Source organism: Empidonax traillii, unplaced genomic scaffold (assembly GCF_003031625.1).
Source record: "Empidonax traillii isolate 1590-97213 ecotype Southwest subspecies unplaced genomic scaffold, ASM303162v1 scaffold652:size654491, whole genome shotgun sequence".
Classification (NCBI taxonomy): Eukaryota; Metazoa; Chordata; class Aves; order Passeriformes; family Tyrannidae; genus Empidonax; species Empidonax traillii.
Genome location: NW_020955845.1, coordinates 446,077 through 465,705, shown reverse-complemented (window position 1 = coordinate 465,705; position 19,629 = coordinate 446,077). Strand labels below are relative to the sequence as shown.

The following is a 19,629-nucleotide window of genomic DNA, read 5'->3' as shown; positions in this document are numbered from 1 at the left end:
TAAACCAGATCTCATAATGCAATGATAGAAGCTTGGAGATAGTCTATCTAGTGTATGGATTGTGTATAAAATGAAAAAATAAGAGTTGAATGCTGTCATCTTAGTGTTTTGAGAAGGGCTTAATTTAATCTTCTCTACTAAAGAGAGAAGAATAATGGGGAATTTAGATGTAATGCCAAAGGAAGCTGAAAGTAGAGGCAGAAGGCCAAACGGAAAAATTCCTCTCGTGTGATACAGCCAGAATCCTTTCTGTATTTTAACTCAGTGCATGATTTATTGCCACTACAGTTAGTTTTTGATGTAGGCAGGTAACATCACCAGCTTTTATGGTCTGCAGTGGAGCAGCATGAACAACAGGTTTCTTCAGGATACCAAAGCAATAGCAGTTGATACAATCTGTTTGGTGTATAGGATTGTAGCAATCACACCCAAATCCTGCTGCATGCACGCTAGTGCTGAAGACTTTGGAGGCAATTCTTCCAACATGGGTATTTGTCAAGAACACAAGTAGAAAGCATCATTGCTGTTAGGAAAACACAGTCCGTATTCTACTGTTGTTTGTCCTCAGTATATGAATCTATGATATGTGACTAAAATGCTTTTGTGCCCCAGGTGACTTTGTTAATGTGATGATTAATATTGTGATTCTGTTGCTTGATCCCCATATGTGAGTTCTTAAGTAAACCAACCCTGTCCAGAGGCTGTATTACCTTTACCAAAGAACCAGGCTTTTAAAATATGTTGAAATCAAGACAACTCCAAGTTTAACAGCATGTTGAACAATTTGCTCTTTGGGTACAAACCAGAAAGTTTTAATTTGTTTTAGTGTCTAGTGGATTATTAGGGTTCTTTTTATCTTGGAGCCTGTTGGATAAGTATAAAGGGTTAATCTAGGAAATACAGAATTTTGGGCTCAGGTGGCTTCCTGGCCTTTTCTGCTGACATGAACAGTAGTGTGATTTAGTGCTGCATAATAGTGATTACTGCAAAATATTTTAACATTTTAGTCTGTTTACATTTGTACTCAGGGAGGGAAACTTCAGGCCTTTTGTAGTTACCCAGTTGCACTAAGTGAAGATTTCTTGAACAGGGGGGAATAATAAATGTTTTGGTCTAATTTGAGTGCTTCTTCATTGTTGTAAGTAAAATAATATTTTAATTGAAAGAGAATTTTGGTATGAGAGTTCTACAATGAAGAGTTTCATTTGTAGTGGAATGGATCTCACTGGAAAAGCTGGAGGCAGAGGAGGAGAACAGGTTGATAAACGGCACGTGGCAGTACCAAACCCATCCCATTTCTGTTCTGGGTGTCTGATTATGATGGTGTGTGTGAATCCCCTGCATACTGCAGTCTAAGGAAGAGATCTAGGGAGTCTAGAAGGTACTTTGTCAGAGCTGCTGTGACTGGTGTAAGAAGAATGCTATTACTGCAGGTTTTGGAAATGCTGACCTCAGAATATTGTGCTGAGAAAAATAGGTTAATGATGTTGACTGGTGGTGGGAGCAGCTGTCTGAGGATACTGAAGAGCAAGGGCTTTTCTTGGTGTTTTTCTGTGTTGAGTGTGTAAAGCATGGGCAGATAGAGGCTAAGCAACTCCCAAAGTGTAATTTTAAGACTGAAGTACTATTCATACACTCTTTATGAACTTTGTAGGTTTGAAGTTACCATGTGTGTTCTTTTGAATCCCAAATTGCCTCTTTGCCCTATCTTAAACTGTAGGAAAATGTTGCCATGGGTGTGTTTATTTTGCTAAAATCAGAATATAAGAGTTTAAATCCAGCAGTAGATGTATTTTCTTTGAAGTCATACCTACTGACGTCTTTTGTTGTACTTGATGTGGTGTGTGAAATCATGAGGCAGAAAGAAACATTGCAATCAAATGTCAGCTCTGGTCCTGATAGTTTTTTTTTCTCCTAAGGCACCCTGCATATGGAAAATGTAAGGCACTGTGTCTGTTCACAACAGGTGGTTTCTCTGATTTAGTATTTTTAGTGAAACAAAAGTTTATTCACAGGATGACCACTAACTGTCTTTGGGGGCAGATTTTTCATCTTCTTGTGATAAAACCTGAGTGTGGATCAGGTCCTCTGAACACGTTGTCAACCTGTTGACCAAGACCATTCTGCTGTCTGCACACGAGGAAAGGAGATGAGAGAACAGGATCTGTGCTGGCAGTGATGGGAGTAATCCCACCCCCATCACTGGTGGTTTTAGTGCAGGGAGCTTTGTCTGAAGTTTTGGTTGCTGTTCCCCTGTGTTTTAACCTTGCACATTCTGTGGGGATGTGCAGTGCTTGGCAAACATTTCACAGGGGCTTTTCTCATTGTACAAACTGTAAATTAAGGCTTAAATTAGGCATCTAAGGGAGGGGTAAATGACTGAATTTGTGTTCTTGCCAAAGAGAAGTGGTACCTTTTGCTGGCATAATGATCAGAGGTGCTTAGCCACACTGTTACAAAGCAAAAAAAGTCTGTTCAACCATTGTCCTCCTACGACCATCCTAAAAAAAACCACTCTGCTCGCATCCTGATTTAATTAACTTCCTGTCTTCATGGTACACAACATATTTTCTTCCTTTCAGTCTGTGTTGTTTGTTTTTTTTTAATGAGATAAAGCAATAAAATCTGTAGAGTAAGAGCAGGACAGAATCTAGGGGGGTTGTGAATATGGTTAATTTTGATTCTTAGTTGGTTTTTTTTCCCCCATATGGCAGCTCGAAATGAACTTGTGAACTGAGGCAGCTGGGGCAGGACAAATTTTTAGGGACAGTATTCTCGTTATCTTGTAAGCAGTTTAAAATGTCCAATCTTCCAGTCTAGGGGAATTACAGGGTGTGGGTAACTGCAGCATATGCAAGTCCAGAAATCTTAACACTTCCATGCTGGATTAAAACTCAGAGCCTTTTGCAGTGAATTACTTTTCCATTTCTAACTTGCTTGTCTTATGTTGTGCAGATGTCTCTCATGTCTCAGTGTCTTGTCAGTAATTTTATTACCAGCACCCGAGATAACGAATCTGCTCTGTCTCAACAGACAGTTTGTTCATACAAAGGCAGTTTGTTCATAACCCAAGTTATGCTGCAGACTCACTACTCTGTTTGCAAATGGTTTAGATAACTTGTGTATTTTTTCCTTTATTCCCTCTGCATGCAGTTTCTGTCACTTAACTTTGGTGTAACCAGTGAAGCAAAGGGTGTCTGACAGGAATATCTTGGGGTGTGCTTGTGTAAAACTCCCAAAGTAAAGAAATAAAAAGAGTTGAGAAGAAGATTGGAGATAGGATAAATTCTTGTCTCTGCTATTACTCCACGGACTGAACAGACTGTAGTTTGTTGTTACCAGCCCCCTGTTCCGGTTACAGCAGGCCTCTGAACTGTCACCTTTTGTGATTCTCAGAGAGCACCTCCTCCTTTGCAGCCCAACTTGCATAGCAGATGAGCAGTTATTCATCAAGGAGGAAGTTTTCAGTACAAGGCACTCTGCAATTAGAATATTTTTTTTACCTTCTCCCTGGCCTGTGGCAGTTCAAAATAGCCCCTTCCATATCCAACTCCCTTGTATGCTTACACGCATCTCTGTCATCAGTCAAGTCCTCATCTCTTGGCTTGTGTGCTACAATTTGTTGTAGCTGCAGCTAAACCTTGGGATCCTGAAAAACACATTGTTGAACTCGGCAGTTCCTTTTCTAGGCAGCACAATCAACTAAGAGTTCATGGCTCTGCTGTTCAATGTGCTGCACTGGCTCCTCAAGGATCACAGCTTCAGGATTTTCTCAGATATTTTAAGTCTTGCAGGGTGATTACTTGGGAAATTGCTTTCATCTCTGCCCATGATCACCCATGATAATTGTGTTTTCTTGTAGCGTAATGTAATATATAACCACAGTGCTGGGATTGCTGAAGGTGTTGAGGTACAGAAGAAGAATATTCAAAGTGCTTTTCAGGGAATAGAAAGGAGAAGATCACTTCAGGATGAAGTACAACTGGGAACAGGTGGAGCTGGATAAGTTGTTGAACAAGCAATCATGAAATAACTCGAGGTCTTTAATAAGCTGCCTTTGTATTTGAATTCTAGTCCAGCATCCCCTGTTCTAGCAGTGGAAGTCAGGATAACCAAGGGGAGTCTGGACAGAGCCTCACCAGTTTCTGTTGCATTGAGATTTTGGACAGCATCACACAAAGTTAATCTGTTGCTTGGGCCTTGGTTCAATTTGGATTTTTTGTTTGCGGAGAAATTTTCACGAAAGTTATGGATCCATCTGTATTCGTTTAGGCACCTGCAGAACTTTTAAAAATATTCTTCTCACACAAAGCATTTCATGAATCTTTCTAAAAGTTGCAAGGGAGCCTTTCTGAGGTCACTTAAAGCCTTTTCCTCTGCACATTTATTGCTCACTGACTGCAGGTGTAAGTGGGGTGTCCCTGTTGCTCTGTGCTGAACATGTTCTGTAATGTACATGTGACTGTTCCCTTGAATACCATTTCCAAAGCAGGATCCAAACAGAAAAATAACAATGCTTCTTTATATGTGTTTGGAGTTTCCATATCAGTTGTGCTTTTATGCAAATCCATTCCTTGGGCCCTGTATTCTGTGGTATTTCTGGTGAAAACCCACTTCCTGTGAGTGCCTAATTCTGGCCGTTAAAGTTGGTATTGAAACTAGATATGAATGGGTGAAGTTGAAAGATGGAGACTAAAACAGTAGACAATTGTAGCGAATTCACAGTTATACAAATTCCAGTTCTGTGACACTGATGTGGCATGTTCTGATCTTGGCATACAGATACCCAGTAGTGTATAAACCTTTGCACCTGCCTTTTGAGAGGGGTGAAACAATCCTTTCATGCTCAAACCGTGTGTGTCAAAACCCTCTCTGGTTGCCAAGTTTATATGTGTGAGGCCGGCTCAGATAACTAACCCAAAGGGGAAGAATTCCGAACAAAAATAATTGTTTTAGTGATAATCTGCTTTTGTCTTTTCACTCAGTTCAAGGGCATGAGGCATTTAAATAAACCTGGGTAGGTATATTATGGGCAGGCCTTTATTTTTAAAACAAACGCACAAACAAACAAAGGAGCCCTCTGGAGTTCTCAGGATTAAGAGTTGTTTTTTGATGAAAACAGCTTATCCCCAGGAAAATGGAAGTGCTTACATGTTTAATCTGGCTCCTTCACCAACATTCCTCTTCAACTCGAAATTGCTATTTCAATAGCAACAGTTTGGAATTACGTGACTCTTGTAAATTCAAGACAACTGCCTTAGTTTTACAGATACTCTGTGCAAGGATAAAGATGGGAGGAGCTCTAGCACATTCCTGGGAAAACTGTTCAGAGGGTTTTGATCTCTTAGCTTTGGCGGTAATACTTAGTGTTTATACCTCAGTAATTGTGGCTTTCATTAACTCTTTTCAAAAGCATCTTCCATTAATTTCCATTATTTTTGTTTCTTCAGCATATTTATATGCTCTTGTCCCTAGTTACCCACTATTAAGTACAGTTTTCTTTTCAATTCAGCTGTGATTTGGCTTACTTAGAACAATTTTCTTTGCAGAACCAGAATATTGCCTAAGCTATCTGTAAGCACTCCAGTTAATTCAATCATATTTTTCCAAGTTTAAACCAAATTTCTTTTAACTTGTTTGTAACGAATAAGAAATTTCAGGGAGTATTTTCCGTGCCTTTCAATGACCCTCGTCCCCAGGCTGAACCTGTTACTGATAACACCCATCACTTCTGGGTTTTATTATGTTTTACAGCGTCAGCGTTTCAGAATTTGAGTGAACTTGTCAGTTTTAATTCTATGATAGATTAATAAAGGACCAGATTTGTAAGTGGAAGTTTACTTTGAACACTGTGGGAGAAGAGGTGTTAGGATTTAAGTTTCATTTAGTCCCTGGATGGCATCAGCATAGTTTGGTGCCACCCTTCCCTGGTCCTCCCGTGTCCCTCTGTGACGCTGTGCTTGTTCCCAGGGCATTGCCTGTGTCTGATTTCTCTACACTTGGCAAAATTTGTTACATGGACTTAATTCAACAGTATTTTCAAAACTAGAATGGGCCTTATCCTTGTAAAATGGGCATCAAGTTTTCTGTCCTGCAGCTGAATTTGAGGATGGGCAGTCTTCTCCTCATATTTTTTCATCAGACTATGCTGGATAAGACATGATCTTCAGTATAATATATATTAATATAATATATTAAATGTTCGACTTGATCTTGTAGGTCTTTTCCAACTTTAAGGATTCTATGATTCTATAAACAGTTCTGTATTTTGAAATAAGCACCATTTACGTGTTTTTAGCAGCCCTTTTGTCTTGTCTCATCAGGTTTGTAGTTGTCAAAGTAGGAGATAGTGAATCTGTGATGTTATTTTCTTTAGGCAGTTGGTATTGGAATCCTTTAATAAATAATGATAAACTTTTCATCCTTTAAAATGAATTCTGTAAAAGTATCTGTAATTCTGCTTTAACTCCCACTCTCTCTCTTAGGATATAAGGAAGCTGAAACAATGTAAACAGTAGAAATGACCTTTTTATTGATATTGCAAGCAACGAAGTGAGAATTACTATAATATTAGTAGTATTTGCACAATAGTTAAGGTCTTGTTATCAAATTCCATTTTTTTTTTCAGCATAGTTTAAAATTAGCAAGGCAGTTAAAAGCTTGCAATTTATTATTTAAATATGTCTTGGGGGACTGCATGCAGATCTGTGTGCGTAGAAGTAGGAAAATAAGCTTTACCAGTTTCATGTATAAATAAAATTATGATGTGAAATACTAGTTAAAACATTATTAAAATATTCTTGAACAGAAGTCAGAGAATTATTGGGGAGGCTGCAGAGGCAGAGCCACTCAGTTGGATTGTTTTGCTTGATTCTTTGAAAGGTTTGTTTTTTTTTTCCCTAAGGCTTTTAAGGGCTTTAAATTTTTAGAACAAAGCTCTATGTTTTCAAAATCCAAGCTATTTATTTGAAATAGATGTTTCTATCAAGCTTCAAGTGCAGGGCATCTGGACCAGTTTTTAGATACCTGGTTTTGAAGTCAGTCCTTTGTTCAGGCTGTTTCTCATGTGTTGATATGTACAATATTTAACTGATAGAAAAATAATATTCCTTTAAACTGTGCAGATGTTTTAAATTTTGTTACAGTTCTTTAGGCTGGCTTTACTAGAATTTTCAAAGGCTCAGTACTTAAAGTCACTCAGGAAATAATAATAATACAGTTACTGGTAGTCAAAATGAGTTCTCACAGTCTCTTGTACCCTAAATTGAATAGATAAACTTAAGTCTGTTCTTAAAGATAATTCTACAAGCTTGCCATCCACGTGTACTTATTTTATTCCTCTTTTGAGATCCAAATTTTACTCCGTCCATCCTTACAAACAGAATCATCTTTGGGTGAATTGTCTTCCATCGTGGATGGTGAAGCTGGAAGCTGCACTATGTTTTCCATGCAAGCAGTTGCCAATCCTTCTTGCAGAATCTTTTAATTTAAAAATGTTACTTTTAACTTGTACTGTTTCTGTGCAGCAACATGGAAGTTACCTTATAAATTTTAGATTTCTGGGTAAAGTTCTTGTTCAAACTTCCATGTTATGAAGGAACAAGGTAGAAATTAAATTTACTAAATTAAAAAAGCCAGAAGATGGCATCAAATTGTCAACTCTATCTGTTGCACCTAAACATTTTTTACAGGCCAAAATACTAAAGGCTTTTTGGATCTCTTCATAGAAACCAGTTGGGACAGAGAATGTGCAGTGAGATTGTTTTTCTCCTTCCACTATTTCAGCTTGTGAAGCTGCAATAAGATACTTGTAATAGTTCGACTTAAAACATAGGGGTTTATTTTCTAAAATGTAGCATGAGTTATGTGGAGGCAATTTGTGATTCCAATTGGGAAGTGAAAGTAACCTAACTGTGGATGTTAATGTACGCTTCGACCTAAGAAAAGTACTGGGTATCTAAAATACGGATTTTTATTTTTTTCCCTAAAATGTAGAAAAGTACTAGTTGGGTCCTGGCATCGGGTTAATATTGGCAATGGGGAATTTTTGCAAATTAATACAAACAGTTAGGATTTTTAAAATTAATATTATTTTTACAAGGGTCAGAAAAACTCCAGAAGGTTTTAAGTTGTTTAAGAGAGAAAAAACCACCACAAAACAAAACAACACCCACTCTTGAGTAACTTAAATCCAGCTATAGATATGCTAACCCCATGTACTGAGCTGTTCCCCATTCATGCATTGGTTGGTGAACCCAATATTTGTAGGTGTTCAGGTAGGACAGTGCTAAATAGCAGAGGCAAAACCAGTTACTGAGCAGTGGTTTTGGAAGTGCCTGATAGGAGAGGAAACACGAGCACTGGAAGGGAATGAATCCCACAGAACAGCAGACACAGCAGTGTAGGGAAATGGTGCAGTGAAGTTCAGCAAAGTAGGAAGCCTTTGGTATCTGTTTTCCTGATTACATTCCATGTCAGGTTGTTGCTTCTGAATGGTTAAATACTTATGTTCTTAGTGTAAATCATAAGTAAACTATATATATATATATATATATATAAAACCTTCTATGGTAAATTAGCACAAGTAAACCAAGTAATACGTTTTTGATTAAAATATGATGTTAAGTGGTTGTCTTAAAGAAGATTTGTATTTTTCAAATTACATGGTTTTGTTACTAAATTAGTTTTGACTTATGAATATTCATAATATAGTCCTTAACAGTCTCAAACAGCTTATGCATAAGAATTAGGTATGTCATTTTCAAGCAAAACTGTTAAGTATTCAGAAATTTTGAGGAAATGAATGTTCTTTAAATAGCTAAACAGTGATTTCTGCTGCTTGTGATGCTTAGGGTACAGCTGCACAAACAAAAGCTCCCCTAAGCTGGAGTTTGAATTTGCTGTGTGCTGGTTACTTAAGAGTAACTTTTAGATTAAAAACTTGACATTAGAAGATTTTAAATATCTTACTGTGCGCTCTGAGAAATAAGCTGCTGCCTTTACAGGGAGTTGGAGCAATCCAACAGTGAGTTGCCTCTGAGTAGCTGACAGGCCACAAACGATCAGCAGCACCTACCTTGAATATTTAAATGAACCAAGTATGAAGTTTTACTCTGTCAGATTAATCCTCTTTTTCTTTGGGAGAAATCCTAGTGTGCATTTCTCTGGTTACACCTGCCTTGGGAACAGACCTTGTGCCAGTGTGTTGCCATAGGAAAAACCTATACCTCTATCTGAATGCTTTGGAAAAAGCATTAATTTTTTATTCAGACTTAGCAGGTCAGAGGAGAATATTAACAAAGTTCTCCTGATCGTGACTTCCTTATCGTCAGCAAGTTTTCCTCTCCACTTGGTGTATCTTGTCAGCCATCACAGCTCTGTACTTCTGTTTTTTCCTCATCTGGAGAGTATGCGTTTCTTCTTACAAACCCTTCAAGAAATGTGGGGGTGAAACACTGCCCAGAGTTTCTTTTGCTGTGTTGTCTGCATTTCTTACAAAACAGGAGGTGGTTGTCAGGTCACTGAAAATCATAAAGAGAGAAGGGATGTAAATCAGCTACAAAGGATTGATGTTACACCTTCAGTAGGTGACAGCTGAGCTTCTGTGCCAAGATGCCAGAATAGCAGGAGCTCTGAGCTGAGAGAGGTTCATTCCTGAAATTATCATCATTTGAGGCACCAATTTATACAGCTAAAAGCTGTGATCTCCACAATTTATTGATTTGCAGAATTTGTTCTTAGAAATAGAATAGTCATAGGCATGGAAGTGGTTTCTACTCATTTAAGTTAATTTATTTCCTACCATTAATCCAATATTTTTATGTAATTTTTTTAATGTACTTTGCTGTTGTTCCAGGGGTGATATTTCTGTTTGCTTCAGTTGCCTTGTTCTCCAAGCTTTGCTTTTTTGTTTTAGGCTTCTTCACTAAATTTCCAGTTACTCACTGTAGAGAAGGCAATTCAGGGGAGAGTACAAAAAACTCCCGAAACAGATAATTTGCCAGTCATTTTGTTAGGCTCAAGTCACAGAGAAACCAAAGCAAGGCTTTGGTTCTGATTTGGTTATAATCCTTTACAAGAGTTTCCAAAAACTCATCTCTGGAGCAGCTCCTTGTTCCTCTCCCTTTGTTGCAGCTGCCTTGGGACCTGCAGGGTCTCTTTGGGACATGGAAAAGTGGAATAATAGGCAGATGAGTTGCACCGCTGATTCTGTGGGGATGGGAAGAGGAATGAACTTGTGGACTGCAGGCAGTTATAGTTACGCATCCATGCAAACTGAATTGAATTTAAAATTTGGAAACTTAGAGTTACAGGAAGTGAAGTTTCTGTAGCTCGATGATGATTTTTCTTTACATTTCATACAGTGCTGTGAATTGAGGAAGTGTTTTGGGGGAATTCTTGCTTTCTTCAAAATGTATAACTAGTCCAGCACAGAGTCAGTCTTATGACACAGAAAATGGCATTTTTTCTATAGAAAGAGGTGGAAAATGTTTCATTTCAACTTTCTTGGAAAGTGGAAGTTGAAAGAAAGGTGCTATTTCTCAGTTGCAAGGCTTCTCTCAAAGGTAGTCAGCCTTTCCTGCTGCTCTTCCTTTACAGTGTGGTGGTATTGTCATTTTTATCATTTCCTGAGTAATTATTGTGAAAGGACACTGGCAAAAATACCTTTTCTCTCCTGCTAAAAAAGTAAGTCTTAAAATAACAGATACTGACTCAACTGCCCTACATAAGTGATGGTATTTTAATTTTGGGAAAAGAGTACAGAAAAATTTGGGATTAATCCATTTCTTGCAGTTTTGGGTTAAATCCTTATATTAAAGATTAATGAGAGGTTGCTGCCTGTACAAGTTACAAAAGCTGTGCACTGTACCAAATATCAGCTCCAGCCTATTGTAACTAATCATGGGTGGCTTTCACTAAAGCTCAGGGAAGTGAGGTTTTGAGTAAATTTGTTTTCTGAGAGCTTGTCAAGGGATTTCTATTTGTACTTCACAGATCTTGAGATAAAAAGAGTTTCAATTTTCATGATGGAAACTTAAAAGCAATTCTTCTAAGTCTTATTTAAATCATGGAACTTGATCCTGCTCATCAGCTTTTTTTTCTTTTGGATCCCGAAGCGTGCTGTTGTTTATGCACGGACATAGAAACGGGATAGTGCCATACTGGAGACCTTTCCAACAGGTTTTTCCCTTGAGTGGGATCTCTGACCTTTCTGAGTGTCTCATGGTTCTAGGATACACTTCACACAGTGTTTAAGTAATTTGCAGGTAAAATGCATGGTTTCACGTTAAAAGGTTTTCTGTCAGCTCTGCGAATAGAAGTGGCTGGATTATAGAGCAGCTTTTCCCCACTGTTAGTGATACGTGTTTTGTTCAGCGAGGTTTTACAGCAGTAACTGAGAACAGAATTTGTTCTTGCAGGAATTCAGTGTTGCTTTGGAACCAGACATGTGTGACTCCACTGTTTTCTTTGTTGGTGTGTTGACTCTGCGGAGTTGACAAGAACAAACAATAGTGCAGGTCTTTTGTGTGTTACATTAAGGTAATTGGATAAGGCATGAGCAGAACTAATTATCATGGAGTGCTATTTCTGGGCACTAAAACTCCTCAAGGCAGGAATGCATTGCAATTTCTTGATCCTGGTTTTCCATCCAGAGCATAAGCAGATCTTGTTTTGAAATTTCTACAGCCAATTGCTTGCATTTATGTTACTAACCTTTGGTGATTGTAGGTAAAACAAAACAACACTATTAATGGGAGAGGTTTCTTTGTTACAGAGGAAAAAAAAGCTTATGATTTGCACTTTATATTGAAAATGTAAACCTGTAAGAGCTTATGAGGTTGTCTGTCCTCCCCAAGTCTCAGAATCTATAAAGAGTTTGGAATTATTTCCGTATTTTCTTTCTTCCCTTTAATGGAAACATATTGCCCTCCTTTTCATGATACCCTTTATAGCTCTGTGTTCATTTGAAAAACCCGTGTACCTGACAAGGAGGTCAGCTGTTAATGTTACCTCTTCTGTCTTTTAAAAGGAAGGTGCATCTGCTCGAAAAACACAAACTCCGGCAGCACAGCCTGTGCCACGACCAGGTAAGGTGGTTACTGCCGTTTGTGATGAGTGTCAAAGAAATGCTGTTGAAAGCCTTAGCTGGAGAATCAAGTGGGGGTCATTTATTTGTGGTCTTTAGCAGTGCATGTATTGGAAAGAAAGCATAACCTTTGGTTTAATGTTACACGATGGGACTTGGGTTGGTTCTCTTCAGTGTGTTGCCCCATCTTGTGGGCGTGGTACTTCAGAAATTCCAACTCAAATATCTAATGAGAGCTGTTAATGCTCCAAGGAGAAACAACCTAAACAGCATAGCTAATCTCAGAAACAGATATATTATTACTTCTATGATTAATAGATCAGGAATAAGTAATTCTCTGAATGTGTTATCGTTACTTCTTCACACTTCTTAGCACAAATGGATTTGTAACAGGACCATAATCCTCAACTGGCTTTTGAATTTCCAGTTAGTAGCTTTTGGCTACCAAGTCCCTTTGTCTGTCAGATTGAATCTCAAGTTGTGATTCAGTGATAGAATTATAAAAGAACTTTTCTTCAAAAAGAAACCCTTAGGAAGAGTTTTTAGACGAGTGTAAGAGCACAGACAGTACATGAGACAAACAGTGATTCCAAGCAGTCATGGGCAGACCTGCACCTGGTTTACATACTATGAGAATTTCTGGTTGGGTGGAAGAAAGTCTCAGTTGAAAGGTGTTATTTCAGAACAAGATGATGTTATGAAGGCAGTGGGGACTTTTGGGGGGTTTTGGAAACAAAGCTACCATTTAAAATGGATATGCTTTTTCTAGAAGTACTGGTGGAATACTGTATATCCTTGTTGAGACTAAATGCTTTCAATGTGTGCCTTGCTAATTCCTTGAGATTTATTAGCAGGATTTAATGCTGAGACATAATACTGTAAAGCTGATTCTTCCCCAAAAATCTATTCTAATACTGAATGCTCTCAGCATACCTAAATGCTGTTGTGCACAGATTCTTCTGTTTGGTTATTTTGGTACTGGGAAGGTCATGCTGCCTGTCAGACTTATCTCACCAGCCCTGTTAAGCATCATAATGCAAATGGAGTTGACAGCAGTATGAAAAGGGTTGCAGTGGCAAGAACAGAAATGTGAGTTGTCACAGTCCCTGCTGCTGGCTGTGACTTCCTGGGCAGTTCCTGGCAGAGGCTGGTTTTTGTTATGTTATACAGGTTATACTGGTACTGCCCTTCTCCAAGGCCAATCCCAATCCATTTTCTTGCCTCTATGTTGTAGGTTGAGGAGGGAATAAAGAAGAGAGGTGTAGTCAGAAGAGGTTTATTTTTCTGCCTGTTCTAGGATATTTTAAAATGTTCAACTGTTCTATTCTTAGCAATCAAAGTAACTAAAACATGCTGTTTCCAGGAGGATGCTGCTTTGCACGTAAGAAGTGTTAGTTAAATTGGGCTAAACAGTTGTGCAGTAGTGATTTGGAAAATATGTCTGAGATGTGCTTTTGATGTAAGGGTTTGTGGGTTTTTTTGGCAATATTTTACAGTACCAACTTTTCTACTAACCTGTCTTGGTACCATTATCAGATTTCTTACAGATATTTATTCTCCTTCCCGCTCTTTTTTTTTTTTTCTCTTCTTTTTTTTTTCTTATGCAGCTGGTACTGCCCATATATTTCAGGGACATTTTTACATTAAGGAGATACTTAAATTAAAAAACAAACAAACAAAACAAAACATTGGGTAGGTAAAGTTCATGTAGTTCAATATAGTGTTGCCGATTATATCTGTGCATTTGACAGTGTCAGGAAAAGATAATTAAGGATATTGGTCTCAATATTTCGACAATGGCAACTATGTGTTGTGAATATTTATACTGTTCTAGGAAGTTTCTGAAACAGTTGGTCATAAATAAACATGAGCAAGTCTGTGCTATGCAATTGGAAGTCAATTAATGAAATTTGTCGTGCATAGTAGCAGTTGAGACTTGAGTTAGTCTGCAGCAGTCTTTCTACTGCTCACCATTTAGGATTTTTTTGTATTAGGATAAACATGTATGATGGTGATTATCAGGCACAGCAGTTCTTTTCTGAAGTTAGGACTCCTGAATACTGAGCTATGATATGTTTATTTGGGGGAAGTCAGGTAATTCAGTAATAGCATCAAAGTGAAGAAACAAGGATACTTTTCCAGCTTTGGAATGCATTGTCTCCCTCATACTCAGGCAGTCACAACTCGGAAGGTGGAGGTGGAAATATTTTATTGCAGAAGTGGGGAGGGAACTCTTTGGTTTCTGTCTGTCCCATAGAGTTTGTGTGGTTTTGTTTAGTGGTTGAGGGTTATTTTTGTTGAGGTTTTTTTGTTTGGTTGGCTTTTTTCCTCTTCACGAGTGCTACCATATCTGTGAAGTTTAACTGTTTCTGGCACCCAAAGAGCTCATGTACCTCAAACTGCAATCCAAAATTAACCTGAGTAACCCTGAAATTCAGATTTTGATTGCTGAACATTCTCCATGTGTTAAGGATGCCTAAATCCTATGGATGTCATGTACAGTAATATCTGCTAAGGAAAAGATGAGGGTCTGTAAAGATCAGGTTGTTGTGAAACAGTTTTCCTGTTGGTTCAGCACTATTGAATTTAAGATCTACAAGCAGGTTTTCTTCAAGATTGCTGGCAATTCTTGTCAATGCTATTGTGCCCTGACCCTCTGTGGAGGATGAAGAGGGATGACTGTCTTCAGAGAAACCGGGAGAGATTGACTCAGCTCTCCTCACATCTGTTTCAGACGGTCAAAAGTTTGTTTGGTGAATACTCAGACCCAAATTATAACTCCCTTCTTCAGCTTAGTGTATTGCATCTGTGGAAATGATCTAATGACTGTAGTGCGACTCTTGTTCCCTTCTGCAATTAAACCCATGGAAGTGTTGCCTTGCAATCACGTTTGTGTGCATGTCTTAGTCATCCTGACATGTTTTCTGGTTTTTTTTTTCAGTTTCTCAAGCAAGACCACCTCCAAACCAGAAAAAAGGTGAGTCAGTTTTAGTTACATGATCCTTTTCATTTTTGTGTGAATTGTGCACGCTCTTTTTTTTTTTTCTCTCTCTCTCTTTTTTTTTTTTTCCTGGAACCACAAGCAACAACATAAACAAGGAGTGGAATGCAGACAGCGTTCTGTTTTGCTAAATATGGGTCCTACCCTTACTTGGACACTCATGATACAATGATATAGTTCTTTTGTGAGTGAAAACCTTTAGTTTAGAAAAGTTTTTACCTACCATTTTCCTTGAATACGTTTCCAAGATTGTGACTCGTTAAGCAAGAATTCTGTCTTTATGTCCAGCTCCTTTAATGAAAAAGGGGTGGGGAAAAACCAACGACCAAAACACACCAAAAAAAACCCCAGGCAAGTCTAACTTTATTATCTCTACAGGGTCTCGAACTCCCATAATCATTATTCCAGCAGCCACGACCTCTTTAATAACAATGCTTAATGCAAAGGACCTTCTGCAAGATCTGAAGTAAGTAGCTGATTAGAACATACTGTATAACAAATTGTTTTCAGATACAAAGTTATACTAGTACCTAATTAGTAATTAAGCAAGAGGGTTCATCTACTCTCTTGTGACAAGCCAGTTTTACAGACCAGAGTATAAAAGAAATTAATTCCTTTTGACGAGCAGGAATAAAGCAAGAACTTATTTTCAGAGTTTTGGCTCATTTGTGACTTCTGAGCCCAGTGGGCAGATTGAGGACAGAGTCTTGCAGTACCACTTCAGTGTCTGCAGTGGTTTTCTTTTATGTAACATAAATGCACCAATTAGTGAACCCTTACAATGGAAGAAGGCTTAGAGAAGAGGATCAGTGTGCTCCTAGAGCTCAGAAAAGGTTTTGGGAAATGACCACAGTTCTCGTAAAGAAGAAGGTGACTGGAGGGTCTGTATTAGGCTGTATCAGCCAAGCAGCTCAGCTGGTTGTGTAAAGAAAGAATTTTTTTTTTTTTCAAGTTCACATATTGTCATGAGATATTGATGCAAACTCATCCAGGAAATATCAGTGAGTTGCTAAAATTTGATTATCGCATCACACATCTGATCATTCTAAGATTTAATTCATTGTGGCTGAATGAATCTTTCTGCTTGTCTAACAGATCATGGCATTTAGACTTGCCTGTCAGTAAATATCAGTTGATTTTCTTTTTTTTTTTGAAACAGACAGTCATTTTCACAGAGAAATACACTGTTGCAGATTGTCCACAGTGGTATGTTCAAAAAATGGAGGGGTTGTCTTTTTATCACCCCCCTGCCTTGTCTTTTGTGAGGCTGTAAAACTGCTCTTCTTCAAAAGCAGCCTGTCCTATTGTGGTGCCTTGGCTTCCACTGGAGCTGCCCTGGGATTTTATAAAGCTGTGCTGGGAGATCCAAAGCGCCTTCTGATCTAACTGGAGTTCCCAGCTCACTGCCACAAACCATCGAGGATGCAGGAAGTGCTGGACTATTGATGTCTGCTCTGAAATATTTAATTGGAGAGAAGGGTAGCTTTTAACATTACAGTTTAATAATGTGCAAGCAGTCACTGGACTGATATAATGGGGTTGACAGAGATGTTGTTTGTTTATGTGGGTTTTTACGTTCAGGAAAAAAATTCACAACAAGCCTTGGATTTTACATCTCTCTGTATATATGATGTGTGCATCTGTACCTATGCCAGGTATAGGAATACCTAGGAAGGAATAAGGCACCTGTATGTCATGACTAACATATCTGTGCCAGGAGACAGAGTTTTCAGCTGTTCTCAGCTCCATCAGGGCAAAGTAGCAGTTAACTTCTGAATTCCAGTCCCATGAGGATGCTGATATTCAGAATGCAGGGAACATGATCCAGAAAAAAAAAAGGAAATTAAGTTTAAGGGTTCAAAGGAGGACACTGATGTAGTTAGCCAGTATGAAAGAGAAAGCAAAGAAGCAAGGTATGTTAATGAATCGGAAGGGCAATAGCAGAATTCAGAAGAGCCAAGTGTTAATTTAACCGTGACAGTTCCAGTGCTCTTCTAGGAAATACACCACCTGGGCTGTATTTTGTTGCATTGAGATTTATTGAAGTACTTTGTTTAGGAAAGGCTTCAGGGTTTATTTTACTGTTCAGCTATGCAGAGTGTAGAACTAGTTTTGATGTAGAGAGTGATTGATAGATATATGATGGTTTTCCAAGGGAAAAAGACTTAACTAATTTCTGCCTCTTAAGTTACCACCTTCTTTAACTCATTCCCCACATACAGCTAAATTTGACAGAAGAGTGGAGATTTCAAAGACTCCTGTCATTGCCACAAGGAATAAAGAAATATTATCCAGATAGAAAAGACACACCTAAGTTATTACTCCCTCCCTTACCCCTGCTGAGGAAGATGAAGGTAGATTTGCATTTCTTGTATTTCTAGAGGTAGTCACCCTTCTTGTAGTTGCCATCAGAGGAGATCAGTGACACAGCTGAAGGAGAAGAGATTTTTTGGAGCAGGAAGGGAAGAGCCATTGCAGGGGAGACTGTGAAGAAAAGTAGGAGAAGCCTGGGAGAATGATGCCCCCAGGATGGTTACAGTGTGGAAGCTGTTTATAGGATGGGTTTTTCTTCCATGTCTGATCCCTGAGGCAACAGACGTCTGTCAAGTGTATGATCATAAAGAATGAGTATTTGGGTTTCATAAATAAAGCAACTTCTGTGATTCCATCCATTTAAATGTTTCTTAAAACAAAATAAGGAAAAGAATTACCTGAAATTACAGTTAGAGACCAAACCACTTAAAATCAGAACTTAGTCATAGCTGGGAATCTCTGTCCTTTAGGATAGTTTTTGTCTACAATGCTGGTTTTTTTTAAATAAATAACTGGACTGCAATGCTTTGTCACTTTGGATATGAAAAAAAACTAACTGTGCTATCAGTGACAGATATTTTAGGTTGGTGGTTATAAAATAAACAGCAGAGTCTCCTTCCAGTACTATGGTAGGCCTTAAATTCAGTTGTTAAGAACTGAGAGAAACCTGTTAATTATACCAACGTTTTTACTAAGTGTTTTCATAGCTCTGTAGTATATTAGAGTTTTTTCCATACCAGATTTGGCTGACATTTGTATGCTTAGCATCTTCAGTTTATCACTGATGTTATGCTCTTTTAAGGCAGAGAATATGGAAAGCAGGAAAATTATCATGTGTAGAACGAAATGTGTATAATGACAAACCCAAAGCTTGGTACTGGTTTAAGATATTTTTTTTTTGTCAAGATATCTGCTTTTTCTGTTCAATATATTTGTTGCAACTTAGATCTTTAAGGAGGATATTTCTGTATATAATTGTGATATGTACAAGTCACGTGCTGTGTAATAAGCAAACACTTTTGATAACTTTTTTTGAAAGGTTATTTTTATAAGGAGCCAAGTGCAACATAAAATGAAAAGTTTCTAAAATAATAAAAAGATATAACTCAACTTAAAATCAGCAATGCAATACATTGTAATATATTGTGAAGTTTCTTAAAAGTATTTTATATAATATACTTTATTCTTACTCCCTAGCCAAATGCAACACTACGTATCACAATTATTGTGTAAAATCTGGCTTTCCAGAGTAAGTATTTGAGAATATCTGAAGTCAGGCTTTTCAGAGGCAAGGCTTTGCCTTTCCATGGAACAAAGGCGAAGCAAGAGTGACATCAGGGAGATGTGAATGATTAGGTGATGATTGTGTATTTTTATTATGATGATGCTCTTACTTGTGATGCCTTTCAGCAGATGTGGCCAGGCAGCTCACGGGGGCTTTATCCAGCTTTGATATTGAGCAGAGTAGCTGGGATAGATTCAGGGATGATGTATTACAAAAAATGAGCTTTGTTCTCTTGCAGAAATAGGTGTATAAAGCTTTTGATACTGTAACATAACAGAAATACTGAGAGAGCTGTAAAAATAAGTCTGCAGTTCTGAACACAAGAGAATGGGTATTATGATGATCTCGGTTACTGGGGAACATTTGGAGTTGCCTTATTCTCCGTCCATGCAATTTTCAGTGGGCCTGAGTTGGGGGCCAGAAAGTGCTGATCTGACCTCAGTGAAAGTGTTTTAAAGGTAATGTTGGTGATGGATGTGAGTTTAGAGCCCAGGCGTGAGCAGCTCAGGCAGTTCAGGGTATTATATCTTGCCAGTTACCTCCCATAATTTGATCTTGTTCTGTCACTTGCCTGTTACCTTGGGAAAGGGACCTGCTGTCTTTGGAAAGTGAGAGTGCACCATTTCTTATGTGGATAAGGATTTTGGCAATTAACAGCAAGAGATGGGAGTGCTAATAATTTCCTAATAGGGGTATAAAAGTGCATTCTGAGTAGATAGGGTTTGTTGGATTTTTTTGTTTTGTTTTGGGTGGGGTTTTTTTGTTTGTTGTTTTTTGTTGGTGTTTTTTGTTTTACTAAGGAAGAGTAATCCAGAGAAGCCACAAGAAACTGTCCTGCACAGTCATGTTTCAGAATACATTTCCAGTATTTTGAATGATTACAAATGTGTCAAGTACAAATGTGGGAAGACTTTATTTGGGTGTTTAATACACTTCTTAAGC

At 38.1% G+C, this 19,629-nt stretch overlaps 1 protein-coding gene across 1 annotated transcript in view; it reads left to right on the top strand.

The window, feature by feature from the left end:
- CDC73 (cell division cycle 73) overlaps window positions 1-19,629 on the top strand; it is a 103,410-nt gene that overhangs the window by 72,850 nt on the left and 10,931 nt on the right. Inside the window, exons 11-13 of the mRNA XM_027899248.1 lie at window positions 12,032-12,089; window positions 15,030-15,065; window positions 15,468-15,555. Coding sequence (XP_027755049.1) covers window positions 12,032-12,089; window positions 15,030-15,065; window positions 15,468-15,555 — 182 coding nt within the window. The remainder of the gene's footprint in view (window positions 1-12,031; window positions 12,090-15,029; window positions 15,066-15,467; window positions 15,556-19,629) is intronic.